General features: G+C 36.6%; 1 protein-coding gene across 1 annotated transcript; it reads right to left on the bottom strand.

Annotated features, from left to right (window-relative positions):
• Positions 1-850: 850 nt before the first annotated feature.
• Positions 851-15,033, bottom strand: LOC149816686 (ABC transporter F family member 2-like). The gene is made up of 9 exons (XM_089988138.1): positions 13,918-15,033; positions 12,267-12,608; positions 8,333-8,473; positions 8,062-8,241; positions 5,719-5,874; positions 2,158-2,259; positions 1,919-2,047; positions 1,139-1,243; positions 851-1,067 (listed from the first exon to the last, which is right to left on the bottom strand). Exons 1-9 carry the CDS (start codon positions 14,815-14,817, stop codon positions 972-974), a joined length of 2,151 nt encoding a protein of 716 aa, XP_089844264.1. The 5' UTR covers positions 14,818-15,033; the 3' UTR covers positions 851-971.
• Positions 15,034-15,408: the final 375 nt, after the last annotated feature.

Genomic DNA, 15,408 nt, shown 5'->3' with positions numbered 1-15,408 from the left:
ATACGAGAATAGAAACTGTTATGCAAAAAACAATCATATATTTAAGAAAAAGTTCGCATATATAAAAGATGTTTGCATGTGCAAAAGGTAAAAAAGTCTTTTTAAATTTAGATATTTGCAATTTTGAACATGAGGAGAATATAAAAAATTATATGATTTTTGTAGAAACCCGTCAAATTAACCATTCAGTATAGCCATTTTTCATTTTTTTTTAAGTTACAGGGGAAAGAAAACAATGAGGCACTTAAAACCATTATATAAGGCTGACTCATACTCTTCAAGTCAACTAGATTCAGTTTTGAATTGAACCATAAAAATGAGCCTTTTTCTTCATTTTAAAACTGAATTAACGTCAGACCTATAGTTTAGTTCTGACCCTTAAATGATTATATGTTTTTCTCCAACAACTGGTCCCCAACTAAAGTATGATACGCCACTGGCGTGCATCATCAAGTAAAACAACTAAGGTATCAGGTGATGGTATGCTTCTTTGAAATATTGCACAGAGGAACCAACCCTTAGGCCAAAGAGATCTAATTGGTCCAGATTCAGTTCATACCATATCCAGCAAATCAGAGTCAAGAATCAGATTTGAATTGAGATGGAAAATGGTTCACACCATATCCACATTTTTACACTTAATCAGAGATGGATATGTCAAATCCAGATATCTGTTAGATTCAGTAGCAAAATTCAAAACGATATCCGAATCCAACTAAACAGAGTTGGATTCAGTCGGATATCTGATAAAATCCGATGTGGACAAAGGTGACCATTTTAAAACTAAACACTTGTAGGAACAACTCCCCCAACACAACCCTCCCCAACTCTGCTCCCACATGAAACCAGGTTTCTTTGCCTTCTAATTTTTATATTCATGCAACTTTACAACATGTACATACAGGGACACACAATTGTAAATGGTAAATAATTACATTGACAATTGAATATTGGAGACATCATATTATATGTTAGTTCCACCGTTTTGCATTCTTAAGTCCTTTAGATTTGGCTTTTGCCTGCTGGAATGCCATCATTCTTTGTTTCTTCCTTGCTTCTTTTTCAGCCTGCATATATTTCATATTTCATCAAATTGCATATTTTTTACTTATCAGAGAGTATCCGAGAGCAAATGTACCTTGGACATCTTAGATTTTGCCTTCACTTTAGGAGCCTTCTCCTCAAGCTCGGCTTCCCGCTCAAGTTCCTTTTGTTGAGCCTCGAGGTTTTTCTCAAGGTAATACTGTAACAACAAAAGTAGGTACTAGATCACCTTAGCAAACACATTAAATTAGGTGCAAATATGTATTATGTTGCATGTCGCAGCAATCATATATATATATATATATATATTGAACCAGGCAACTACAGTATTTCCAATTTCCATATCCAGATCTATGCTACAACCCTCGTGCACTTCTGTTCAGAAAACCAAGGCATGAAGAAGGTTGTGCAAAAGAACATCCTAATTCAAATCTGATTGACAATTCCAAGAGTTTCCTCCACCACTGCCAGGATAAAGTGATTTATTATCAACATTTTAGTTGCAAAAACCTGTGTGCAACTGATGATTCAGATTCTTCCAGCATAACAGTTTGTGTAGGGAAGTCAAACTCATATGTATTCATTTGAGGGGAAGGGTTTTCTCATGCATGAAATATAGCACGTGTTAGCTTCAGTTTGTCTAGAAGCCAATGCATGTTAGTACCAGTTTGTCATGTAAACTAATAGCAAGAAAGGAATTAACAATGATCACATCTATAGTCCGATTGTGGTGTTATTATTGCTAAATAAAAATACATAAATCACCAAATGTGAGTACATTGAATATTCCATGCAATGACATCAAATTAACAGACACAATCTTGGATGATAAGTTGGAATTATGAAAAGCTGAAAATGGTCAAGGTGCACTTACATTATAATCCCCTGCATAGTCTTCAAGTTTTTCATCCTTGACCTCTATTACTCTATTAACTATCTGCTTTATAAAATACCGATCATGGGAAACTGTAATCACAGTGCCCTTGTACTCCGTTATTGCCTCCTATAGAAACCATGGAAACATTACAAATATATTCAAAGTGGAGCTGATTTATGCCCAAAACTCAAACGAGCAAGGAAAACAAAATGATGTAAAAAGTGTGATAAGTCTACCTCAAGCATCTCCTTTGATGGTATGTCAAGATGGTTGGTTGGTTCATCCAAAACAAGCAAAGTTGATGGCTTTACCATAAACTTACAAAAAGCAAGTCGTGCCTAAAAAAAGGGCAAGATTCAGATGAAGTAGAATATACAAAACAGAGGAAAAAATCTAAAATACACAACCAAAAGGTAAACCACAGATAAGCCGTCATTTGAACAGATAGATAATGATACAATGATTGGATATTTCTGGATACAGACCTAAAAGTAAGTGGCTCCCTTTTTGTATTTGAACTCAGGTTTTCCTACAACCCAGTTTGACTATTAAAAACTGCTGATACCTTCAAGTCCTTGCCCATACCAGACAGTAAACATTTCCATGTTATGGTAACAATCCCAGAAAGTAAACAGAAAATATAGTAAAAGTTCTTCCAAAAGAATTAATATTTCCTTCCTAATTTTTCTTATAAGCAATCCTTTCACTACACATAAAGGTGACGAAAAAGCTCTGTGCAACTCAGTATAAAAGCTATTTAATCTGCAGCAGAAACAATGATTGCTAACTGTAATGCACCCAACTATAGAATTTGTGTTTTTTCACTCAACAAAGGAAAAAGAAATAGCAAACAAAGAGTAGAAGAAAAATAGAGACAGAAGTAGTTATGACTTCCTGACAGTATTCTCATTTCAGGAAGAAGTAGAGAAGCAAGAGGATTCCAGCAGCTGAGCTGCCATATTTGTAACCTAGCAGTAAAACAAACAGGCTTCCACTTCTGCCCTGCCTATGCCTAGAAGCACCTGTGATTCACATTTTTTAAAAATCAGGCAGTCCATAAACGATATAAACATGGCCTCCTAGATGCTTTCTTTTTACTTTTTATTTTTCTGGACAAAATTTTCAGCATATTCCATCTCAAATAAGTAGGAAATGACTAGTCCTGGTATCAACTATATGCACATGCTTGAGATACCCTACAATGCACAAGTTAAATAAGAATATGTGGTCATACAATGCCAACATTGTAGACCCAAGAACATGCAGTACCTGATCCAACCTTAAGGATCCCTAACCAGGCCTTTGTTGGAACATATTTTAGGTAATGGTCAGTAGCGATCATTTATGAAGCAAATTCAATCTCATTGTGCCATCCCTTCTTTTCCCTTTTGTTTTCCAATCTCACATTTACATATCATACATGCTAGTCAAATCTCACGTCCAGAAATTGCATAACCAGGTTCAACTCTGGTGCCCTTGACTGTACCAAGCTGACCAGATAGAGTTAGGTGGCACATCTGAATTGATCCAACCCTGGTTAACACCAAGTAAGAATAAACCCAGATGTCTTGAAATGTGCTGCTCTAGTGATAATCTGATAGTCCTCAATGCTGTTTTCACTTTTCACTTGACCTATGTCACATAAATGCAGGTGTGGGTGTGGGTGCAAAGGGTGCCACACAGCAATTTCAAAAAACTAGGTTGCAGGGTTGTGGATCTGCATATATACATTTATTTATATATTTCATAAAATGCATATACAATTATACAATTATTATTTTTTTCAGTTTTAAGTTTTTTAACTTGGGCGATCTAGGAATTTGTCAGAGTTGACCAAATCCGAAACTGAATCAAAATGGTTGGTCGACCGCAGAACATTTGTTGACTTGCACTCAGCTGTATCAGGTGCCATGCCCACACCCTGGTTGCATCATGTAGACATGGGTGTTTTGGGGGTACAGAAGCACCCATGTCACATAGAAGTTAACAAATTTCACATCATACAAATGTAGAATTTGAGTGTGAAAGAAAATGAGAACCTCCAACAATGTTCTCCAATTCACCAAAGTTGATACACAAAAGAGACACAATAAGATCCACCGAAAACACCACAAAGAACCACAAAATAGGCTTACACACAAAACCCACTCAATGGGCACATAAGGAATACACACAAATATAAAAATATTATTTTATTCAAGGGGTTTCCCCCATGGTTTTAAAACCCGGTGACTCATCACTCGGCTCGTCCTTGAGTGACTCGTGACTTGGCCGAGTCAACTCAATGACTCAGCCAGGTCATGTTAACTTTATATTTTATATAAAATATATAAATATATGTATATATTATCTATACTTTATAGTATTTTACCAATATATTATATATAATATACATTATATGATATTTTTATAATATATTATATATGTATATATATGCATGACTCACCCATGACTTGGCCTAGTTTTGTAAAAGCCGAGTTACACCTGTTTTTCACCCGATGAGTGGGCGATCTAGGCCGAGTCAACCCGACGAGTTTTTAAACTATGGTTTCACCCCTTATATATACACAAGAGTAGGATGCACCAAATAATTGTTGGGGAGGTCCAACGGATTTAAATAGAGCCGTTGGACCTCTCCCAACGACTCTTTGGGCTGACTAGTCAACAAATGTTGACTAGTTCAAACCATGGTTGCCAATTGAGGAAGTGAGACACTTTCAAAATTTTAGGAAGCGGGAAGCATGGGATGACTTAGGAACAAATCAGGAATAATCTCGGAAGCGAACCGGAAGCGACCTAGGAAGCGAGGGGAAAGCGAAAAAAGAGAAAAAAATTTAAAAAAATACAAAAAAAAAATTGAAAAAATGGAGGAAGTGAGGAAGAAGCACGGGGGAAGCGAGGGAAAAGCATGCTTCCCAAAAAAATGGCCCTTCCCCGCGTGTTTCGAAAGCGCGACGTTTCGTGCATCTGAAGCGCACTTCGGGGAAGCATACTTCCCCACTTACCTAGGCGTTTCCGGTAACTGTGGTTCAAACTCAAACAAAAGTTAGAAATAAACTAACTAACCTAGTCCTAGTTACACACACACACACACACACACACACACACACACACACACACACACACACACATATATATATATATATATATATATATATATATATTTACACTATGTATATTTACATTTTTAATAGAGTGCTCCATGCATTTAATTTCATCTTTCATTTTTAATAGTGTTTTTTTTATGACGAGGAACCCTCATCGAGAACCAGGTTACCTAAAGGGCCCACCCTGCTGCGAGGTAAACCCCAGGTGGGGCCCATGACCACCATGCCTTATGTGGCCAACTTTCAAAAGCTACAGACACACCCATACACCAGTGGGATTTGATCCAGTGCCTTCATCTCAACGCCTTCACAACCACCCTGTTGGCCATGCAGGCAACCCTTGTGGTGGTGTTATGTTGCATATTTTCAGCTACCCATTTTTGTGAGGACTGCTGCTTTAATCAGCTTCTTTATTTATGTCTTCCAGTCTCAATGCAACTGAAATGGAAGTCTCATTGTTTTCACAAATAGTTCTCATAGACATGAGGACTGTATTGGTGATACCAGGAATTTAGCAACTTAGACTCAATGTACATCCTAAAATTAGACAACTTAACAACTTAGCTTCACGTATAGCCCAAAACTAGATATAGCAAAAGACCACCATCCTCAATCAAGTGATATATTTTGCTAAAAGAATATGCAAATCACATTCAAAGACATGAAATCTCATGCTGAAACTATGTTTACCTTCTCACCGCCACTCAAAAATGAGACTTTTCTATCAAGCATATCTGATTTGAAATTGCAACGACCAAGGAGCCCCTTTATGTCATCAATTCTCCAGTCCTCAGCAACTTCTTCTACAGTCTCAAGCACTGTCTTTTCCAAGTCTAGAGCTTCTGCCTGATGAAAATGTGTAAAAAGATTCAGGATTTAGATGTTCTATACATAATATACATAAACCAAAATACGAGTTTGCCAAAAACTACTAAGAAGGTTTCTATGCTTCATTTATGATGACAGTGACATTTTAATCTCCATATAGTAAACTACGTACCTAACCAGTTTAAAAGTGTGAATATAATCATCATGTTCAAGTAAATTAATGATGACATGAAAATTAAATTTCAACTGGTATGTAACCTAAGATCAGACAATGCATGCGATTAGATGCATCATAGGAAGAACCAATTATGAATCAGTGTTGTTAAAAACTCGCTTTGAAGTGCAAAAAGCATGCCTTGAAGCAAGGCGTAGGAAATTTTGCCTTGGGGCGGACCTAAAAAGCGCAATGAGGCATGAAGCATTAACCTCATGTGCTTCGAGGCATGCCTCAAACATGAGGCGCATGCCTCACATCCATGTGGTCAAAGTCCCCATTTGACTATTTTTTAAGTCATGAAAAGAAAAGAAAAAGTAAAAAGGGGGGGTCCCGATCATTTAGGGATCCACCCCTTTTTCCCTTAGTCATCATCCACCTTCTTTCCACTGGTGGTGATATTTCCGGCAATTGGCGACAAAAGCTCCAGCACCTTCAGAAATGGTACACATTCACTCTCTCACCTTCTTTTCTTTTCGTTCCTTCTTCTTCTTCTTTTTCCTTTTCCAGTTTCTCTTCTTCTTCTTCTTTTCTTTATTTCTTTTTCTTTTTTCATCTTTTCCTTCTTTATTTGTTTCTTTCTTCTTTCTCTTTTCTTTTCTTCCTTTCTTTCCTTCTTCTTCTCTGATCTTTTTCTTTGTCTCTGTTCTTCATCTTTTTTCTTTTCTGCCGCTGTGTGTGTGATGAATCATATGCTTGTGTGTGCATATGATGCGTGTGTAGGTGAGCATGTGGTGTGTATGTGTGCTCTGTCTGTGCATTGCGTATGCTTGTATGTGGATTGTGTGACTGTGTGCATTACTGTAGTGAATAGTGACTGTATGTGTATTACTATGGTGTATATGAAAATGTAGCTATGGTATGTGTGTGTATGTGGTCACATATATATGTGTGTAGGTGAACATACAATGTTTATGCCTTTGAATGGTGTGCTGTTTGTATTGTGTAAATTTCTTTTTGTGTTTTTTATATGTAAATATGTGTGGTGTGTAGTGTCTACATGTGTTTGTGTGTGTGTGATTTCTGTCTCTATTTTCATACCATGTCGTCCTTTACTGAAATATGTAATTCTATTTTTTATATCTATGATATATATAGCACTATATTGTCCTTAATGTCCAATTATCCATTTAGTACATAAATGATGCATCCTTATTTTTATTTGATCAATTTTTTTAATATTTTCTGTGTGCCCCACTTCATGAGCAGGCCTTACACCTCACCACACCTCAATGCTATTCACAACATTGACATGAAACAAATACAAACATCAAAGTACTGGAAGATAATATCTTGGAATGCTGATAAGAAATGTATAGGAGTTCCCATTAGATGTTATTTCTCCCTTCCTGCTCTATTACAGTCCTCATGCATCTATATACATTCTGAAACATTTATGATTATGAAAGAAAGATGCTTTTTTAAATTAGAATATTTTTTTAATTAGAATAATCAAGATATGATATTTCTTATGTAAGCTAAACTATGACATGTAAATAAATCCAAAATTGTGAAAGCAGTCATGAACTGAACAAACAGCTTTTAGGTAAAGTAATAAATTAGAATTTAAAACTTGAATAAATGCTAAATCCCCACAAATGGAAAACATTTGACCTATACGCACATATTTCATATCATCATTTGTATTATAGCTTGAATTTTGCTGGGAGACAATCCGAGTAGCTATAAGTTTATTGCAATAATACAAGTCAGGAATAATTTTGATTCATCCAACATAGGCCAGATGCACATGAACTGAAGATGTATAATTGTTGTAGGTACATAAGGCTCATTGAAATATTGCTGATTGTAGTCCTATGGAGAATGTAATTCCATCAAATATTAGATAACATCAACTTGGTAGACAGTAATAAGTCCATTCACAATATGAACAGCAATAGAAATCTTAGCCCAGAGAGAAGCTGACAACTTCAGGAATGTCAAAACACATGGTACAATCAAAGTTTTGAACAGTTTAAAATGCTATATACCTGGTTCTGCTCAAAATAATTTGGTAGAACATTATGCTCCCCATTCAAAATTTCACCACCATTTGTCTTCTCATAACCCATAATAAGTTTGAGTAGTGTACTCTTCCCACATCCATTTGGACCAATTATGGCAATTTTCTCGCCCCTCTCAATAGAAAGACTTGCTTTATTAAAAAGCAGCTAAACAATGAGAAGACCGTTGATCAGCAGCAATAAGATAAATGAAGTTTAGACACTATTTCAAGATGCACATTTGCATTGCAATATAGACCTTATCACCATAGCCAAATTCCAGGCCTTTTATTGTTATGACAGATCTCCCACTTCTCCCGCGTTCAGGAAACCTGATCCTCATTTGCTTGTGCTGGAATGGCTTCTCAATCTGTTCTTCTTCTTGTAACTTCTCCAGTTTCTGTCACAAAAAAAATATATAGGAAAAACAACAGCAATGAGGCTTACAGTAGCAGCAGTTAACAGTTTAGTACTAAAAGTGTGCTCCACAGAGATTAGCAGTAAAAAATATGCAAGCAGGAAATGACACAGCAAATCACCGTTATCAGAAAATTCCATGGAAGCATATGAGAAGAGAATAAGAAACTCAGAATAAGTTTATAGCTTTGAAGTCGGATTTCTAACAGCTTTGAGGTTATATTCCTCTTCACTTCGGGTAGTGATTATATCTTACACAATTATGGAAACGGTTATTTCATCAGATCCAAACTTACATTGGACAGCTTATGTAAATGCTCGGGCTTGTATTATAGTTTTTTTTTTTCTTCTTTTTGCTTTTCCTTTTTCCCAAAGGAGATTTTACATATCATGGACATGCAGAAAGCAGGTAATTCCAGTCAACTTATCAAGTCCTAAAGATGACACATACTATCCTTCATTTCTCTAAAAAAAAAACACATACTATCCTTCATGCTGCAACCAAGATTACTTAACAGTGGAGATATTTAATATAGCCTCTGATTTCTTTGTCAATTTCTACTAACTTTAGAATGCCTAAAGTGCCACTTAGATTGCTGAAAAGAGAAACAAGGACTAATGAATGGCATGTTTCTCATTACCACCATCAAACTGGAGCCACAACCTTTTATATTTTGAAATAGGCAGCACAAATTTCTTCAGCCAGTCAGAAAGGCCTCCTGGATCAATTATTCCTCCCCAAACCATCTATTGTTCGCTCATTTCTGGCCTGAGTTTGAGAACACATTACTTTTATGCATCAGATTGTATTTTAGACCTGTTTTATGGAGGTTCTTTTCTCTGTAATTACTTATGATCGATAGAGCATTTGATTGTATAATACACATGTGCATAAGCTTTACCTTTTTCCTTTTTTGGGTTCATCCCTTTGTTTTCACCTGTGCTTGAACATATTAAAGCTTCTTTTGCATCTGATTTCTTGTTAAGGAACTGATTCTAAACTGAAGCTATAGGTATCTATAGGTATAGGTTTGGTTTATAGAATTAGAATCAATCATCCAATATCAATAACACACGAATAGACCAGAAATAAATATCTTATGGGATCACTTATGATCATATGATTTAAACTAAAAGATTCCACTATTGGGCTATGCTCCACTGTGTAGGGATGCTTCAAAACAAACCCCCTTTTTTATTGTCCTGAAATCTAACATCTTGGTCTCACTAGGGATTATTCCATTAACAAAACAAGGATTTTGAATCAATCCAAATCACCTAGCACTAGGATTCTAACTTTAACTAAATAACTCGATCAGGTCAGAATTGTTAGATATTATTCTCTGTTTTCTGATTTTTGTGAGATCCATTTATTCTGAACCTATATTTCTCAAATATATTTTGTATTTACCTTTTTAATTGTCTAATTTTTTTTTCACAACAGTTCTTGCAGTTGAAAGATATCCAAGTTTTTTGGTGGTTCTCAACAAACTTGTTGGAAATTATGCTTCCTGAATCTTCTTAATGTGAAGTGTGATAACTGTTTCTGGAGTTTATCCATCAACATATTTCAAAGCTCTTAACTGGTTTCGAGATTCCTTAACTATTGGTGAATCTACTTTGACCTAAGTTCAGATTAGCAGCTACATTTTTGCTGAATACCGCTTTACCATCAAGTCCTATTACCACTATGCAGCAGAGATACTAGATATGATGCCTAAAGCACCTACTTATGCATGCCAGTTCAGGTTAATCCAGCTTCCACTGTTCTCCATGCTTCCAAGACTAATGACCATGCTGGCATGGTCAAATAGTAGCCTTCTGCTGCCTCTACACACCCCCACCCCAAAAAGACAAGAAGTTAGGTGTAACCAACCTTCCTTTCAAGCTGGTGTATCTCTTTTAGTCTCAAGTGTTTTTAAGCCTCAGAATTGCAAGCAAGCTGGGTGTACACCAGAGTGTGAAGGAGACATGCTTGATAAACCATGTACTTTAAAGAGCACGTGGCTGGGATGTAGTCCCTCTTCCTGCAGTGCAAAGGTCACTTGGGAGCAGATAGGCCTACAAAAACTTGTCTTGATGGAACTTTATAGGAGAAGTGCAATGTTTACATGCATAAGTATTGAACTGATCTAATGAGACATTTTCCCTAAACTCCCATTTCTGTCACAGTTAAGATGTTCATTGCTGCAGGAGCTATTTAGGATTTGCCTTATTTGGATATAAGGAACCCACCAAGAGCGATCTTCATGACAACTTTAAATAGATCCACCCTCCAGAACGGTTCCTCCCCTTGCCCACGTTCTTAATGAAGAAAGGATTTTTCATATCCATAAACAGGGTCATTGAGTATTGTTTGAGGTAAATAGCATTGCACTTGGTTAAGTTGGATACTTCTATATGTAGGTCATGTTACCATTACAAGAAAGTATAGCAGCATTTGCAAGACCCAAGAATAACTGCAAGGAGAATCTTATATGAATTCTATGTCATACGGACACTTCAGTTAGCATGCATATCTTGTGTTGACATGACATGACACTTGGACACTTATGGACACAGTCAATCCAGTACTGTACAGTCAACTTGATTATTTATTTTGCATTCACTTGAATTCTTTTGCCTTAAAATTTGACATCAATAAAATAACATTTCAATCACATCATAGTTTTATTATTTAAAATTTTAAATTATAGAGACTTGGATTGCTATTCAAGAGTTTAAACTGGAAATGATATTCATATTTTATTGCTTTAGGTTAAGAAATAAATGCACACACATACATTTACGCGTGTGTATGACTATATCACTGTGTCCTAAATTTTCAAAACTGTCATATTGTGACAAGCATTTTCGTGCTGTGTCCCATTCCTGCACCTGCATCCATGTGACATACGATATTATTGACCTGGAATTCCTGAAGTACCCTGGGATAAAGGCTCTTTGATGGTGATTATTTGCCATGACAGCATTAGGTTGTTTAATCTCATATTTTCAATGATTTTATTGTTGATATACTAGTCCACATCAAATTTGTAGGCACAGCAAATGGAAGATTATCCATTTCTAATATTCTATTATATTCTTGGCATATTGGATCTAGACTTTTCTCACTAAAAAACCTCTCAGCATATCACATGCTGTTTATGCTATTGACAAGTTATGACATGCACTGATTATGTTTCATATGCCTACTTATTGCATGACATGAAACATTTTCAGTGAGCTATGGCTTAGGCCCTACATATGTCTAGCATCTTATTATAGCTCACCACCTATTTTGACGTCAGCCAGGGAGGTGACACTTCAGACATTTGAACTTAACATGTTTTGTGCATATTATTTGGTATACCCTTCTCATTGAGGGTTTTGAGGAACAAACCATATTCTCTCTTTTCAACTAAGATCTGAGTGTCACCACCACTACAGCCCTTATTGCTAGTGAAAGTTACATGCATGTATCATATAATGAGAATAATGCATCATTCATACATATCTTGAAAGCTTTAGTCATCAAACTTCTTAATTTCAAGCTTGTTGCTTCACCTTGCCACTGTGTTGTCCTTAATAAACTCCAATTGATCTCATCATGAATTCAATAAGTGTGTGGTACAAATGCAGGCATTATGTGGACTATATATAGGCACGGTTTGTACTATATGTACATTATTTATTTCTTTTTATTTATTGTCCCAACCAATGGCAAGTTTTTCTACTACCCACATAAACCTTTAAAATATAAACAGAACTTTAAGATGTCAAACAAATGGAAGTACCTTCTCTGCAGTTGATGCACGACCAGAATTAGCTCCAGCACTCAATCGATTAATAATATCTTTTGTGTGTTCAATTTGCTTCTGCTGCTTCTCCCATGCTGTGTATTGAGCCTCTATCCATGTATTTTTTGCTACAATATACTGAGAATAATTGCCTTCGTATGTCTTAGAAACACCCATATCTGTCTCCACAATTTTTGTGCATAGCTGATCAAGAAAAGCTCTATCATGTGATATGATAACCATTGGTACATCTTGCTTATTAAGGTAACCTTCCAGCCATTCAATTGTGTCAAGATCAAGGTGATTTGTGGGCTCATCCAGAAGAAGCAAATCTGGTTCCTGAAATGTAAAAAGGTTAAACCATGATGTCATTTCAAAGTAAGATAAACTGTATACAAGAACTAACGTGTCGTAAGTGCCTCCTGTTTATTTCTAACAGTCCTCGTTGGACAAATGCAGTTCAACACTTTTCATTTATGACTCGATGCATGAAAAAAGGAAAAATCGTAATAAAAACTAATGTCCAAATTAGAATCAATTATTAACAAATTTCAATATGGAACTATTCAACTATACATTTTTGCAAAAACAGTCCAAAACAACACAGAAATTTAGCAGCTGATAACAATAAAAAGGAGGCAGCACAAAATCAAACTACATGTAAAACTTAAAATACACAGTCCAAGTGTAATAAATCAACTTTTCTTAATAACAATAAGCTTATCTTTTGTATTTTCTTCTATATAGAATGGTATAAGTAGATGCAAGCAAATTATACAAGCAAAAATGAAAATTCACAGCCAAGGGTTGATTCATATGGTAAAACCCTCCGCACCACTGAATGCTGCTAGGGATCAATTACCTACCCTTGAATACTTTCTGCAGCATATGAATAAAGCGAAACTACAGAAGTGCTCTGGTAATCAAAGGTTCTAGTCCTTTTGCACCAGCTAACCTATGATGACATTGCAATTTCCACTTGACAAATTAAAACCATGCCTTAGGATTGGCTATCAACTAAGAATCTTAGCTTCAGGTCAAGCTTCCTACGGTTCATGCTCATTTCAATGGGAAACATAAAAACCTGGGTCAAATAACATCCTTCAATAGGAGCTACTTAACTTGAACCTATCCCCCTGACAGCCAATCTAGATCAATTTAAAGAAAGCACTGCAACTCTCAACTAATGCAGGCAACTTCGAGTATTCTATATTATTCCCCAGTACCACATCTAAAGCTTGCAGGCGGCAAGTTCCAAAATCCAGGTATATCAAACAGATGCAGAAAGATGGATTGCAAAGAATCAACGTTGAACAAAAGATCCTGTATAGAACTCCTCAAAGCTACATACCCCCCCAAGTTCACTGCCATTAGTAGTGCTAACAAAACATCTTAAATGTCACAACACTGAGCAGAATACATCGCCATCAATCCTTTTCCCAAGTACACAGTTACGAAAAAGCTATCACACAACCAGAACACAATTTCAGCTAATCACGTGCATTCATTGATTGCTTTAAAGATAAAAGTAACATGAAATTTTACATGAACATTGTAGCAATCTTAAAAAATAGGAAACTTTGTTTTCAAGAGCGGTAACATCACAAAATTAAACTTAGACAATAAAAAACAAACAGAAGCAAAGTACCTGGAGAAGAATTTTCCCAAGAGACATCCTCATCTGCCAACCACTACTAAATGATGCAACTAATCGATCAGCATCTTCGGACGAGAACCCGAGCTCCGGCATGATCTTATTAATCTTCACTTCGACCAAATCGAGATCAACGGCCTGTGCCCGTCTCTGAAGCAAGTCCAATTCATCCAAAAGCCTACCCATCAACACTAAATCATCCACCGCCTTCTCCAACGCACTCTGCACCTTCTCAATCCTCGCAGCAATCTCCATTTCTTCCTTGAACGCACTCATAAACTCCTCCTTCACCGTCCTGCCGGGTGAGACATCGAATTCCTGAGTTAAAAACGCAATCTTCATATTAGGCTTCGCCTTGATTAGATTCCCCGAATCAGGTTCCTCTTCTCCGGCGATAATCTTCAGTTGGGTCGTCTTCCCAGCACCATTAACACCCACCAACCCGACTTTCTCGCCCTTCTTCACCTCCCAACTCACATCTTTCAACACTGTAACACCCTTAAAACTCTTGCTGATATTCTCTAACCTAACCCCAGAAGAAACACTAGACGCCCCACTACCCACCTGCTTATCTCTCTTCTTTCCTGGTGTGTCGCTCTTCGAATTCTCTGAAAACAACGATTCAATATCGGCAACCTCTTCGGCCTCGGCGATTGTTGCAGTCTCCACCGCAACAGCCGAAAATCTAGGGCTTATCGATCTAACGGCGAACTTGGAGATCCTAAAAGCACCACCATCGTGGAAGTTTAACCTAGTTTGAGCTAAAACAAGCCGACGATTGTTAGCAAAGCTACGATTAAGAACTGTTTTGCGGCATTCTAGCAACTTGGGGTTAGGACAAAACGTCGACTTGAGATCAACGCATGCTATTTTGGAGGAAGAGACGATGTCCATCTTCGTCTTCCCTCCGATTTCGACGGGAGTTAACGATGAAAAAACGCTTCAGGGAAAGGTAGAAACGTGGATTACTGATGAAAATGGGGAAAACCAATTGAGAATTAGGATTTTTGGGAAGAAATATAGGGTTTTGGAGGGGAGTTAGAGCAGGAGACAACGTTTAACCGGGAGACATGAGTTGCAGAGAAACTCGGCCACCCGCTCTTTCACCCTCTGCTATATATGCAACTTATCGAGGTTCCAAAAGAGAAGGCGTTGGTGTTTGCAACTAAATACCCCCTCATCTAATGAAAGTTACAAAGGTACCACATTTGTGGCATGGTGTCACTTTTTTTGCTTGCATCCACAGTAATGAAATTGCCAAAAATTAATGAAATCATTAGTGAAAAAAGGTTTCGCATTAAAAAAAAATGGACGATAAAAAATGACAAATTGAGTTGCAAGAAAATAGTATATATATTTCATTTTTAATAATTTCATAAGGGAAGCAAAGGAAAGCACATGCATACGAGTTTTTTTTTTTTTTTAAATCATGTTCGAGTATAGGAATTGGAGGATTCAAATTCTAGGACAACAACCCTAAGTATG

This window comes from Nuphar pumila, chromosome 14 (assembly GCF_984573655.1).
Source record: "Nuphar pumila chromosome 14, dmNupPumi1.hap1.1, whole genome shotgun sequence".
In the NCBI taxonomy this organism is placed as follows: domain Eukaryota; kingdom Viridiplantae; phylum Streptophyta; class Magnoliopsida; order Nymphaeales; family Nymphaeaceae; genus Nuphar; species Nuphar pumila.
The sequence above is the reverse complement of the archived record's forward strand: the minus strand, read 5'-3'. Positions and strand labels throughout refer to the sequence as shown.

Bases quoted from the DNA above. Each gene is read 5' to 3' on its own strand.
- LOC149816686 (XM_089988138.1), bottom strand. From the start codon at position 14,817: ATGGACATCGTCTCTTCCTCCAAAATAGCATGCGTTGATCTCAAGTCG. The intron at 5,875-8,061 runs GTATATAGCATT...CATTTTCATCAG, and splicing joins ATTATTTTGAGCAGAACCAG to GCAGAAGCTCTAGACTTGGA. The intron at 1,068-1,138 runs GTACATTTGCTC...AAATATATGCAG, and splicing joins CAAAATCTAAGATGTCCAAG to GCTGAAAAAGAAGCAAGGAA.